A 15148-nucleotide genomic window follows, 5' to 3' on the forward strand; every position below is an offset into this window, starting at 1 on the left:
CAGCCTCTCAAGGGATGCTCAGATCACTTGTTTTTCATTCTGATAACTATGGAGAGATCAAGCTGGAAAACGAAGAGACATTTATAGTTAATGAAATAGTAAAGGAAAACGGATTCTTTTCTTCATAACCAGCAAAATACTTAGAAAGTACTCTTGGTAAGAGTAAGATAGAAAAACACCTTCCAATTTTAAAACTCCCAATAAACACCAAAATTCTAATTTCTAAAAGATTTATAAGCAGTATAAATAATCCCCTAAGGAATAAGAAAGGGGGGAAAATGCAAACATTGTATAGTTGTGTTTTTGTTGGCAGAGATTTTATTTTTGTTTTTGTGAGTTTTTTAAGGGGAAAAATGCTTGAAAAATAAAAGAATCTGACAATATACTTAAGAAGCTTTCTGAGCCTGGCTTCAAAATCCAAGTTTTGCTTTTTGCCCCCTCAAGCGAAGATGTCATTAGGTGATGGCTTTAGGTTTTGCACAGCTCCTCATTTTCCTACGCGGGGCAAATGGCTTGTCTCGTGGGCACAGAAAGGGCTGGAAAATATTTTTTGTGCTCTGAGTACAGCGGAGAGTCTAGGATTCCAGAGGAAGTGGAGGCCTCCCGCTCCACACAGGAAACAATCTTCAAGCAGGCCTTAAATGCCAGATTCCAGGCCGAGTTTAACTAACCACTGACAGCTCTGTAAACAAAGCAAGGACAAAAAGAGCCCGCTTCCCCTTTTCTGGTAGTCATTTTGGGTTTGGGGGCTGCAGGGGAATTCTGGAATCCTTGGCTTCATGGCACAGAAGTGCAAGGGAAGCAAGCTCCTCAGCTGAAGAGCTGGAAAGGGAAGATCTTTCTGGGATTAAAACCATCACCGGAGGAGGTAGGAGAGGATAAAATGGTTGGGTCACAAAGAGCCGGGACTTCTGAGCTCTGAAAACAGCTTGATCATCTGCAACTGCTTTTAAAAATGCTGCTGACTTATGTTTATTCATGGTATTATTGCTGTGGTCTTTTTTTTAATCATTCTGATATTAATATTCTTTCAGAGTATGCAAATTATGCCTGGATACTTCTATTACTTTATTACTATTTTCCCTCTTTTCCTTTTCTCTTAGTGCCTACATATTCCTTTTGGGGCCACTTTTCTTTTTTTCACTCTTTTTCTCTCTTCCTCTTTCTTTGTTCACTTTTTCATAACCTTTGTCTGTGGCTCAGCAAGTTACAAAGAACAAAATCATTCAGTAGCTTTTAAGTGATCCTACCAGTATTTCAAATCTTCAAAGTCTGTCTCCTGAGGTTTTAACTTATTTATTTTTTAACTGTAATCCTGGGATCTTTACTTATTTGTCTCTAATAAGTAAGTTTCATGAGTGAGACTGAATTTAACACGCGAAGGACTCAGCTCGGGAGTCAGAAATTGGTCACTGGCCACCTTGCCAGCCTTCTAAGGTGTTTTTCTTCAGAATAAAGAAGAAAAGAGAGGGTGAAGAAATGGCGGGGGGCCAAAGGTAAAAGTGATTCATGGGAAACACTACTTTGATTCATCTGTGATATTGACCTACCTCCTCCCTGTTAGGTCCAGATTCTCCCGTCTCCCTAGACCTGAAGCCACACCATGGATGATTTTGAACGTCGCAGAGAACTCAGGAGGCAAAAGCGGGAAGAGATGCGCCTCGAAGCGGAAAGGTAAGGATCTAAGTTGAACAGTATTTGTATTCTGTTATTAGCAATGCTGGTTTCAGGCTTCAAAGATCATCACTCTGAAGGGCCAGATATATTGCACACTAAGCTGTTTGCCAGAGTAGTTACGGAAAATTTTCCTGTTATGACTCTAAATTCTGCATAAAAAAAAAAAAGAAAACCAACATCAAGAAAAAGAGAGATTCTAGAAGAATCAAATAGTTGCATTAAATCAGAGCCTTTCATACTGGAATTTTTAAATAACAAAAGCAATGTGTAGATGCAAGTTTTAAAAGCAGTTATAATATTGAAATGACAGGAAAAATGACAAATGCTGACTATTAAAACCAACTAGGAAATGGGAGTCTTTGGTCTAAAAATACAAAGGCAGTAAGTCCCAGATGGATCTTGTGACAAATTTTTATTCTTACTAGAAAAGTAGCCAAATCCAGTAATCCACATATTAGAAGTTAATAGTTAATGGAGATTCTGAATCTAGTTGGAAGCTGTTATGTTGTTTGAGACCTCTGTCGTGGTGACTTCAAGGGCAGGTTGGGGAAGTAAAGCAATGACATACAAAGCATGGGGCATAAATGCATCTTGTAAAATTTAGGCCTCAGAGCAAAGGACAGTGGCGTGTAATGTGGCTTAAATCAGACAGAGTAGGCATTCTTGGGTGTACCTGGCCAGGGGTAAGTATTTAATTTCAGGGAGAAGCCACATGCAAATGGAGATTCTCTCCAGGCATTTGGAGATAGAAATGTTCTATCTTTGTTCAGAAAGGGGAAGAAATTATTATTAGAGGATAAGTTTGGGCACACCCAGTGTGGGACTGGTAATATAAAAGCTAAAGGTGAACAGTAGTGATAGTGTCAAGAAAGCAAGTGTAAGGAGAGTGAGAGGTCATAACGACGTGATAGAAACCATCAGAGGAGACAGAAGTGTCAGGGAGATGGGGAGAACTAAGGAGAGCATCCATGTTGAGTGGACATCACTACCATATAGGCCTTGTCCGGGCCCAGGGGGACATACCTCTTACTCTTTCCAGTGTGGTGTGTTATATGTCCTCAGACCCAACTGAAAGTCAATGGAATACCTTTACCCAACAAATATTTATTAAGCACCAACCAAATTTCCGTGACGGTGCTAGGGACAGGGAAAGCAGTGACGAGATACACATGGACGTGGCTTCTGCTTTTATGTCCCTCATGGCTTTCTAGGAAACCAATAGCAAGACCAAAAAACAGACCAGGCCAGAGTGTGGGGCTAGAGGGACTCAGGAATGAGGATAGGAAATTGGGCATCAGGCTAGATCAGTATCCTCAGCGTCTTTGCTTTCTAGGTGAGTAGGGATATGGGAAATCGATGTGTAAGGAGTACTACACCAGATTGCTGTGGTTAGAGCCATACTGCAATCACAGTGAATAAACTCCATTTCCTTAGAACCAGAATTTTGCCTAAGAATTTTCTACACACCTACATGGTTCATCCCTTCCAGTTTTTTGTTTTGTGTGAAAGGACATGTCTTCCTTAAAGTCAGTCATTAAAGGAATGTACTCAGTGAAGCTTAGTTAGGTACCCTTAATAATCTAAAGTAAATTTATACAAATTTATCCTAACCTTTTAAATTTACATTTCTGTCTGTATTAATTCTTTGGGGCTGTTATGTTCCATCTGATTCCTTTTCTTTCTTTCTTTCTTTTTTTTTTCAAAGGAAGTATTTAAGTACTTCCTTACGTTTGTACTATTTACCTTTTCATGTTTCAAAATGAACCTTTCGAAGGTCTATTATTCTGGGATGTGTTAAGTAAGCCCATGTTCACTCTTTAGGATTTTGTAAAATCTGATCATTTATGGGAAAGCGAAGGTCAGGTTTTATGGTCCAACCAACTTTGATGGTAAAGTTCAGGGTGTGTACAAGGAAACAGATGGCCAGAACCAGAAATCAAGGGCCATCCAAATTCGTGGTTTTGATCTGAAGATAAAGGGCATAGAAGACCCTGGGCAAATCCCTCTTCCTTTGTCTTTAGACCTGGATCCCTCATCTGTAGCAGGAGTCGGTTTTTCTCTGGGGGATTGGTGGTCATTTTTACATTCCTTTTGCTTTGGTATTGTCTATGACCCTATGGCCTGACCTTACACATTATTCCCTGGGGCCAGACTGGAGAAGACCTACTAACTTTCCTTTGGATTTAGGGAACTAAAAGAAAGGACTCAACCCAGATCAGGAGTGCTGGTGGTGCAAATTAGCAAAAATAGAGAGTGGCCTGAAGGCTCAGAGCTGCAGATTCATTCATTCACACTTTCCACAAATTTTTGTTGGGCATCTACTCTGTTCTAAACCCTATTTTGGGGCTTAGACCCAACAGAATGACAGAATTGGGAAAAGTATGCTTCATGCTTTTCAACTTGTACAAAACCAAGTGATGATCAAGAAACTACATATTTATATCCTCATGTATAATTTATACCCTGATACTCATTGATACTTATTAAAGATGGCCTGTGTGCCCTTTGTATGCTATTCCCCTACAGACAGCATGGGGAAAGGGACACCACAGAGAAGAGAAAGTCTGTTGACTTCCACGGCCTGCCCACAAAGGCTCTCCAAATAAAAATACCCTGTTATTTCAAGTAGTTGTTATTGAGCCTGACTAGCAGGTGCAGTTCAACTTTGCAATGATAAATAATTGAAAACTTGTACTTTCACCAGATGTTATAACCACAAATTAAAACAAGCCAGATTCTTACACATTTCATTCCTCAGAATAAATGTAAAAGATTATTTAAAAAGCTAACAATACACTGTGTGCAGTGCTGGCTTTCAAGGGTTTGGGACTGGAATGTTCTCACTGCATCACGGCTGCTCCGAGACTGTCCTACACCCACCTCATTCTTTTGGTTCTCATCTGGTCCGTTTCAAATCATATGGCTTCCACAACCTAGACTGTGAGCCTAGTCAATCAAACATAGCCTTCCCTTCTTTGTCTTGCCCCCAGCCTGCGCATCTTTTTGTTATTCTCCTCGTCCTTGTCCTACTTTTGGCTATCATTCTTGAGTCCTTAAGATGAGGTCTTTAGATTTGGTAAAAGGAGGTACTTCATTTGGTCATCAAAAAAAAATGTATTGACTATCTTTAAAGTACAAGATAGTACCCTGAATCACAGGGATGAGTGGTCACCAGTCCAAGCAGTGTCCCAATAGTCACAAAGCTCATATTCTAGGTAGATTAGTAACTTCAGAGCAATCTTGAGCAAAAAGGGGAGAAAACATTTCAAAAGACAAAAGAGATTGAGCAAGTAATCAGTGAAAATTCTAAATGCATTGTTTCTAAGTAAAAGATACTATTTGTACACACCTCAAATTAAACTGTATTTTTAAATTAGTTACCTATTTGAAAAAATAATTATTTTGCTCTTTATTATTCTTCACCTATATCAAGAGATAAAAAATTTTAATGGGTATATTCTGCTTCCCTTTCTGTATCTATCTTTTATTTCAATCCCTCTCTGCCTTTGTCTCTCTCATTTCTCAGGGCATCTTAATGTATTTTCCCCTGGTCTGTTTGCATCTTCATTAACACTTGATTCATGTGTTTCCATTTCTTCTCCCGTCTGTGTACCGAATCCATTTTACCCTGGATTATTTATGCAGGTGCTTTTGTATCATCAGGGAATATGTACATTTCAAGGGGGAAAATGTAGGGGAGGAGGAAATATTTTCAAAGGAGTCAAATTCAGCTCTTTTCCTACTCAAGTAGAAAGTAGAAGTAGAAAAAAATGCTAGGCCTTTCATATGTATCTGGCAAAGACAGACTGATCACAGCAACAGCAGTAGGTATGTCTGAATAGAACATATGTGTTCTATATAAATGAAGACACATAAAAAGGCATCAGCGGTGGGAGACAGTAGGGCTTAGCAGTTAAGGGCGTGAGCTGTGCTGTCAAGTCCCAGGTGTGCCACCTAATTAGCCACACGAGCTTAAAAATTACTCGATATTTCTAACCTTGTTTTCTCAATGGGGGAAATAATATTCACCTTATAGAGTTTTTGTGGGGAAACAAAGAGGTAATACATGAAAGTATTAACACAGTACTAATCATCTAGTGTTTATTACCTAACCACTTCTTGAATGATCATTTTTGTCTATTGAGTGTTATTCAATAAGCATCACTATTAATTATTACTATAGTTATCTAATTTGATTCTCTGTAACACACAAAGAATTGAGGACACTATTTTACATTTACCATAAAACAAAACAAAATAAAAAATATGAAGGTTTTCTTCCCATACTCCTCAGAGGCTCCAGGAGCCTTATGCAAGACAAAGAGCAGGAATTTGCTACTTAGTGATGAATTTTGAGTGGGGGTGATGGGTATCAAGGCCTGAGGAGGGACTGCCAGACCCTGATGTCTCAGCCGGAAGAGTCAACACCAATTCAGGTTGAATTCCTCTTTTACACGTGGCCAAAAGGATTTTGAGCTTGGGTTTGGCTGCTGAGAAACCTACAGTGATGTTTTCTCCATGAGGAGATCTTCACTCGGTCACACTTTTCCCAGTGCTGTGCTTGTTTGCACAACAAACAGCTCTCCTGGTTTTCAAGACATGAACTCATTACATTCTCAGCTCATGCTTTCCACATCCAATGTTGAGTTTCTCTTTCTGATCAGAAGAAAGGCCCCTGTTGTAGAGTGGTGTTATCAGATTCAGAGGCTCATAGACATAAATAAAGGGAATGAAAACACGCTTGCTGTTGTCATCATTCATACATTTTTATGAGCCTCTGAAATATACTGATGATTAGACATTTGAAAGTAAATATTTTTACTGTAGTAGAAAAACAAACAATTTTTTTAAATCCATTGAGTCTGAAGTAGTTCCCTCCCAGGCCTCTGTCACTAAAAGGTTTTTACAGGATTTAATAATGTAGCCAATCAATGGTTATACGATACACATACACAAAACGCTTTTATTTACAACACTTAGCGTTGTGACCTTGAAATTTTAAATCAAAATCTTTCAAATGCAATTTTTTGTTATTCTGTGATCAGAAAATTATGTCTCATTAGGAAGTTAAATAAAATATTCCTTTGAAACTGTCTAAATTATTAGAGCTAAATTTGCTCAAAACTATCCTTCAGTTCTCTCAGAAAATCGATCACTCCAAGGGGCAAGGACGTGTATCTACATTTTTGCTTTGAGTTAAAAGGTTTTTTCAAGTAATTTGTTTGAAAGAGATTTTAAACTATTTCTGTAAAGTTTTTATACTATTTCTGTAAAGTTTTTATATTTATTTGATATTATTTAGGGTCAGCCCAACTTGAATGTAGGGGCATGGACAAATTTAGATAATTTTCACCTAAGAGACTTTCCCTTATTTATTTGTGTCCAGCCACATGAAGAATCAAAATATACATACATATTCATATCCTCCCTCTCTTGTTCTCTCTCACCCTAAATAGACATCATTTATTCTCTGTCAATTTATAAATGGTCAGATTATAAATGGTGAAGATGGCATACTTGGACCAGTTTCCACTAACCTAATAATTCCTCTGCTGCTAAAAGTATCCCACTTTAAGGTGACCAGTGGAGCATCAGGAGTCTAGGATCTACCCAACATGACGGTCATTCAACAGAACTTGAATATCTAGATTCTTTTTAAAAATGTTTTAATATATTTTTATTCAAGTATAATTAACCTACAGTGTTCTCTTAGTTTCAAGTGTACGAGGAAAATCTAGAGTCTTAAGGACCTCACATGCTGACTCATAACTTCCTTCTTAGGAAAAAATTGTGATATATATATATATATATATATATATATATATATATATAGGAGTCAGTACACTTAACAGTTTAAAATAGTGAATTTTTCTTTACAGGCTGTGTGTGTGACAATTTATCAGTCTTCAGTTACCTGAGGAAAGGCAGGATGATGTGTTAGTTAATCATATGGGTGACAAAGTCTGACAGACCTGGGTTCAAATTCTGACTTTGACAACCACTAGTTGGGTGGCCTTGTGACAAATTACTTAAACATATTTTGCTTCTAAATTTCTTTATGTATAAAAATGGGGATAATTATTCTGCCTCATAGTCATTGTGAAGATTAAACTAGTTAACCTGTGTAGAGAAATTAAGACAAAGCCTGGCGTATAGTATGCTCAACAAATGTTAGATGTTATTATTAAAACCATATTAATGTTTTAGTAGGCCTTTGGCACAAAATAATATTTTACTGAATTTGAATTTTTATTCATGTCAGTTCATTCATTATGATTTGCTGCACCCTACTGCAAAGCTTCTTTCCTGCACTGATCTCAGTACTTGCTGAGATGTTTCTGTTGAGGCTGGGAAAGAGTTTAATCTTTTTGGGGCACCTGGGTGGCTCCGTTGTTAGGTGTCTGCCTTTGGCTCAGGTCATGGTTCTGGGGTCCTGGGGTGGAGCCCCGCGTCGGACTCCCTGCTTGGTGAGCCCGCTTCTCCCTCTCCCTCTGCCTGCCGCTCCCCCTGCTGTGCTCTCTCTCTCTGTCAAATAAATAAATAAAAACTTAAAAAAAAAAAAAAAGAATTTAATCTTTTGTTCACATCTAAGCCTACTGCACAAATGTAATTGCTATATGAGATTTAAAAATTACATACTGTAGCCATGTGGTTAATTATCTAATTCATTAATGATATGTTTTTTATTTAAAACCTTAAGTGTGTAAAACATAACTCAGAATTTTACCTGAAGAGTTCAGTTCAGCAAAAATAGTTCTCAAATGGAAAAGGGTATCAGCCATATTTCTCATCTAGTGTTATAAAGAAGGAACCATCATTTGTTTAGCATCAACCAAGTGCCAGGTTAGGTGGTGCACTCTATATACCTTATTATAATTTAATTGTCAAAACAGCCCTATATCCTTATTTCGTCTGTTCAGGCTGAATACCATAGATTGGGTGGCTTATAAACAACAGAAACATTTCTAGAGGCTAGGAAGTCCAAGATCAACATGCCAGCAGAATCAGTATCTGTGAGGTTTTGCTTCCTGGTTCCTAGACAGCTGCCTTCTTGCTCTGTCCTCACATGGTGGGAGGCGCAGGGCTGTTCTCTGGGGTCACTTTTATAAAGGGCACTTATCCCATTCATGAGGATGCCATCCTAATGATCTAATCACCTCCTCAAATCCCCAGCTCTAAGTACCATCACACTGGGCATTGAGTGTCAACATATGAATGCAGGGGAGGGCAACAAACATTTATTCTATAGCAGACCTGGATATTCTTGTCCCTATTTTACAGTTGAGGAATCTGTAGGGCTGAAAGGTTAAGTAACGTGTCCAACTTCATATAGCTAGGGAGTGCAATCCAGTTCTGCCTGCCCCAAATCTCAAAACCTTTCTACTCTAACAGATTGATCAATGGAATTTTTCATGTTTCAACTGGTTGTCTTGGCTGAAGGTCCATCATCTCTACAATGCCAAAATAACTCCCTAAGATGGGGAAAAATCATTCAAAGCAACAAACTATAAATGAGGCTTTTGGGCCTAATTGAACTGTTCTTTATGCTTATTCAGGAAAATTGCTTACATGTGTAGACATAGTCATTGTTTTGTTTGCCCTCTAAAACTCTTCTGTGTTATTCCCATTTCACAGAAAAATAGAAACAGAGAAGATCAAGTTTTCCCCCTCAAGCCAAAGAAGGCTGTTGGCATCGCTGCTCTTGGCTTTTCTTTGGATTTTTCCCAATAAGACTTTAGTCACCATTAGGACAGGGACTTAGTCCCATCATCATTCATAAAAGCTTACGGCTGTCACTGACCTTAGAGATAATCTTCTGCAATGGAATGTTGCTTTTTCAATTTTGGACCACACACTATTTGAGTCTCTGATGAAAGCTAGACCCTCCTCCAAGAAAAATGCACATATGCACCCACAAGACTTGGCACTTATTTTCAGTGGCGTCATGGACCTCCATCCACAGACCTCCTGGGGGCCCATGAAACTCTGGGCCAAGAATCCCTGATATAATGAATTTTAAAAGCTTCATTTTACATATGAAGAAATTTAAGTCTAGGAATGCCGACCTTCTCAAGATCACCCAGCTAAGCTGAGGTAGAGCCTTCTTGCACTGTGCATTTATTCATCTCCCTGAATAAATGGAGCTGTCTGTAACAAATGCTCTGGCTATTGATTAGGACAGTTGAGCATACTTCTGGGAGAATACATATGCTAGAAAGTACTGCATGTAGAGTGGGTTTTTTTAATTTGAAAATAATTTATGGGTAATATTTCTAAATAAAATGAGATTACGTCAGATTACTTCATGGGGGAATAAAATAAAAAGCAAAGAAATACAAGTGGATAGGCAGAATGAAAACAATTCATTGTTAGGAACTGGGAATCCAACTTTGCCAAGTCAAGAAGGAAAAAAAAAACCCTGTTGATTTTGCGAACAGAACCCTATCTGCCATCAATTTTGGAATTCTTCTATTTGGCATATATGATCTTGGCAAGATTTCTTCAAACAAAGCTTAATTATGATACTAAGGTATTATGTAGGATTTCTTCATCCTTACCAGTTTCATTTAGCTATTCAAACTTCTCAAAGGATTTTTCTCACTAAATATGTAAAAGATAAGAGCTGATTTGATTCCTTAAAGAGGATTTTGTGTTTCGTTTTTATTACTACCATTTTTTGGGAGGATGGGGCAGATTAGAGGGGGACACAGACCTGAGGCCTTCCAGAAAACAGGATCGCTCAGATCTGGGTTTGAATCCTAGCAGGGTTACCAAGGATAATCCTTAGCCTCTCTAATCCCATTTTCTCATAGGGAAAATAGCCATCATAACAGCTCATAAGGTTTCACGTAGGTCTTAAAGCACTAGATGGATAGATGATAGATAGATAGATAGATAGATAGATAAATAGATAGATAGATAGATAGAAGGTAGGTAGAAAGAAACAAACAAATAATATATATGAATATTTGACTAGTGCTCAGTAAATGTTACCTGTGTTTGCCGTTTTTCAGCTAGCTAGAGGACATGGTAAGGAAGGAGCTATCAGGAAAGCCCTCTCCAGGTCATGTCCCCAAGAATCACTGAATATGTGCTTAGTTGCCGTATTAGACAGTGTGGTGTAATCTCCACTCTGTTTCAAATCTGTTTTAGCAGCCTACCTTGAAAGTGATGGGAGAATTATGGATATGAAGTCTCCATGCTGAAAAGAAAATCTACCTCCTTATTTTGAACAGTCTTTTTTCATTTTCCTTACTGGTTTTAAATCAAGATAAAAATATAGGATAGTTTTGTAGCTAATATAGCAAGGTCTTTATCTTAAAAATTTATATATCTAATATTCAATTAATCATATATTTTAAATAGTTTTCTTTTGCCTTGTGGAATTATCATTTCTTTTTTCATATTACATAATTATGGTTTCAGTAACCAAAACCCTCTCAACCATATATATAAATACTATACTAATAATATAAAGAAAGTATGTACCCATTTTTCACAAAATAATTTTCAGTCATTTTATTCTAAATTTGTGATTTTATTCATTTTAATTATGAAAAAGCGAATACATGCAAATTAATATTATGTAATTTATACAGAAGTTGTAAATCATTGTAATGCATATATTATAAACTTGTCACTGAGCTTAAGATCTAGAACATTTCCAATACCACTGAGACTTTCAACTGACCCCTCTCTAATCCCATCCCCTTGCTTCTCCATCCACAAAAGTAATCAGTATCCTGAAAAATTTTTTTTTTTTAGTATGGGCTCCATGCCTAGAGGGCTTCAACTCATGACCCTGAGATCAAGACCTGAGCTCAGATCAAGAGTTGGGTGCTTAATCGACTGAGCCACCCAGGTGCCCCATAATTCATTTATTTTTAAATAAAATTCTAAATAAGAAAATAAGAATTAGGTGATAATTTTTCCAGGACCCCGTAATCCAGACCATTCCAAAGATTCTCTCCAGACTCAGTTGAAGGTGTTACTGAGAGGCCACTGTTCCCTGAGAGTGCAAGAAGTTTGCCTTTCTGAACACACAGGATTAAAAGGATCCTTCTGCCATGTAAGGCTGGGAACCTTGGAGAAGTTTTACAAACCAAGAATTCTCTACAAACAAAGAATTTCCATCAAAATCAAATGAAAATGTAATGAAGCCTATCAAATATGTATGTTGACTCTATCTATTCTGCCCATTGGTTTTCTCACTGACCAGCCAGATATAAGAGATCTGCATTTGTAGCCTTCATTTGGCCAGGAATGATTCCAGACTATTCCAAGTTCTTAGTCAAGGGAAATCTATCTCAATTGCTTTGAAGTCTTCTAGGGAAGTTCTTGACCCTTATGATCCCAAAGGTTCCTTAGCAGTATTACAAGAAGTACCACTGGAGATGAGACATGAGCATGTTGGAATGATGTATAAGTAGATTTTCATTCATCTGTGAATGAGGTTAAAGAGGAATAATGTGCATACTTTGTGAATATCATCAGTTCTTTTCACTAGTGTGCTATCTAGTAAGCAATGTTCATCAGCAGTTTCTTAAGAATGTAATTTTAAAGAACTTTGGAAACATTCATTTATTTTTAAGTTTAATTTGCTGATTATAAATTATAATTATAATCTAATTATAATTAATTATAATAATTATAAGTCATTTTCATGTGTGCAGTTGTTAAACAAGTTTGTGATGTTTTCTTAGCCTAGTGGTAGTCACCAGGTATACTCGATACTCGAACATATTTTCAAAACTGAATTTCTTTTAAAATATTCCAGAGTTTATACTGGCTTTTCTTCCAGTCAGTCTAAATTAGTGAGATATGACCTTGCATTTGAGATTAGTACCAATTGACTAAGTTAAAATGTGACAGTTTATTTTCCATTTTAATAACTCCCTACATCACATACAGTTCCTTTGTTGGAATAAAAATCTTGGTAAAGTACACATCAGCCACTATAAATAGCAACCATGAGCCTGTACATTCAGGAGAGGCTCCAGAGAGTGTATTTTAAACTGCACATTGTTTAGAATAGGAAATTCTTCCAATGTTCATATTTTCCATTGTGGGTGACATGGACGATCCGGTATCACATCTTCACAAGCTTCCACTTTCCTGTACCATTTAGGAATCCAACTGATAAGTTTCCAGAAGATTGCTCACTATGTGCCATTTATTTGCCTAAGGCTGACCTGTGTCTTACTGTCCAGTGGGAACTTTGCATAATTAGGGGCTCTCCAAATGAAAGCTGGGTAACTCCCAGAGCCGGCACCAGCAACTAGATAATGAAAGGGTCATTTCTTTCTGGAGTTCGTAGCTCTACTGTGCCTACTTAGAATAACAGCAGTCAACCCATTTTTGATTCCCACAGAAAACCTTGCACTGTTGGCAGGTCTTTCTGGGGAACTCAAGAGACTAATGTGGAAAATAACTGGGCAGGAAGTGAACAAACAGATGAACAGGATGAGATGATGGGTTATCGTGCTGGTTCAAGACAAGAAGCCTCAGCAAGTGTAATGACAGTGGCATCTTCCCCGAAGCACTGCTGGCAACTCTACTAGATGTATACCTTTGCCCACTTCTTCCTTGAACAGTCCTTCTGTTTTTCTCATCAACTGTTGTGTAGATCTTGATTTTTTTTAGTGTGGCCCATTTGGGGGATCTAATACCCCTCACCATTTCTCCTCTCTTGATGAAGATGAGAAGCTACTGTTGAGGGGCCTTGGACAAAAACTGTGATCTAGAAAGAGTTGATACCTGTTGCCCTTCCTTCCTGCTGCTCCCCTTTGAAGAGCTCATAACTCTTCCTATCCAACCATGAAAGCCAAATATCCCAAATATGTGTCTGCTTTCTGAGCCAGCATCCTCAGAGTACAACCTGGCTACCCAAGAGTGTCATGGCTACAGAAGCTCCGTGGTTGACAAACCAAACAGAATGAAGTTTTGTAAAACTCAGGGCTGAGGCAGGATGGACATTCCTAATGCTTTCGTTTCTGAGTGTCTCACATCACAGGAACATAACTATAAATTCTCTCTCATTGTGGCATTTGTCAGAGCTGTGGTAGTGCTGAACTGGGGAGGCATACCGTGCAGAAAGGAGCTGGTTTTCCATGAGAACGCCTCCGAGGTGCAGAATTACTGTTAGGAGACATATTGTGTATCCCATTGGGTTATATGGTCAGAAATTAAGATTCTCTCTCCTATATTCTCTGAAAAGAGTTTGAAAATCCAAATCACTAGACCCAGACTTGCAAAGGTAACATGTCGAAGAGCACGCAGTCAGTGGCCAGGTCAAATCTGGAAACTATGTCGTTTATTCCAACTCTGGTCCTTGTTCCTCTGCGTTTTGCTGTGCCCAATCCATACAACTGTCTCTGACTCCACAAAAATACCTTTTAGATCAAGGATAAAAGAAGACACTGGATAAAACTTTAGCAGACCTGGACTGCCTCACCTGTCAAACAGAACTAACACTCCTCAGGGTGGCTGAGAAAATCAAATGAGATATGAACAGATGCCATAAAAAATATATAGGGTGGTTCACATGACCTATTTATTATGTAGAGGGGCCTGTATGATTCATTAAATCGGATTCACTTCTATTTCACTCTCTGTTGAGTTGCAAGTTTCATTCTGATCGTATACTGTGTTCCAAAGGAATTTTCATACTTCGTGCTTGGCTATCTTCTGTGATATGACTGGCCCCCAAGCATGCTAGGCTTTCAAAAATCAGACACAGAGAAAATGCTGTAAAATGTTACCTGTCCCTCTCCCTAGAGCCCAGCACCCTTGGAGAGGGCTTGGGACCTCAACTGCAGATTAGAAAAAGCAAAGCCATTTTATCTGCCCTTTCCCTTAGTTGTGAATTAAAGAGAAAAGTCAAAAGATTTAAATGATGGCTTTAACCCAATCAAAATTAAACCCTGCTATCTGTCGGTCATTTACTTGTCTGGTTTTACAGTTAGCAAAGGTCCTCAGGCTCTGCAGGATCCTGTGATCTTCCACACCACTGTCTTTTCCCTCCTGAACCTTTTGTAACTGGTGAACTCTTACTCAGCTGGAAGGCTCAGCTCGACAGTCATCCTCTGGAAAACATCTTCCCAGAAGTCCCTTGTCAAAGTGACTGATTTCCCATCTTGAGTCTCCCATGGCTCTTTAAATGTATATTAATTATTGTCTTATTATTAACATTAATTAGTTTTATTATTACCATTTTTATTATGACTATTTTATATGTTTATTTGTTCATATGTCTGTTTCCCCCACCAAATTAAGAGCAACTCTAGATTAAAAACTACATCTTTTATTTCCCCAAAGACCAGCCGCAATATGAATAAATGAAGGAGCAAACAGCTACTTCAATTCATATGTGTGCCAAGGCAGAATCTTGCTCACTTTGCCAAGATATTTATAGAGGGGCAGAAATGTTACTGACCTTTGTGATGTTCCCCAAATACACCATCCATATCTT

At 38.1% G+C, this 15148-nt stretch overlaps 1 protein-coding gene across 4 annotated transcripts in view; it reads left to right on the plus strand.

Annotated features, from left to right (window-relative positions):
- CALD1 (caldesmon 1) overlaps positions 1 to 15148 on the plus strand; it is a 203326-nt gene that overhangs the window by 104774 nt on the left and 83404 nt on the right. For 3 of the 4 annotated variants that reach the window (XM_078059585.1, XM_078059584.1, XM_078059588.1), the window contains exon 3: positions 1565 to 1674. In XM_078059585.1, coding sequence (XP_077915711.1) covers positions 1604 to 1674 — 71 coding nt within the window. In that variant the 5' untranslated portion in view covers positions 1565 to 1603. Of the gene's footprint in view, positions 1 to 741; positions 869 to 1564; positions 1675 to 15148 lie in introns of those variants that run through there. The other variant, XM_078059586.1, reaches the window with a different exon arrangement.

This window comes from Halichoerus grypus, chromosome 12 (genome assembly GCF_964656455.1).
Source record: "Halichoerus grypus chromosome 12, mHalGry1.hap1.1, whole genome shotgun sequence".
Lineage (NCBI taxonomy): Eukaryota > Metazoa > Chordata > Mammalia > Carnivora > Phocidae > Halichoerus > Halichoerus grypus.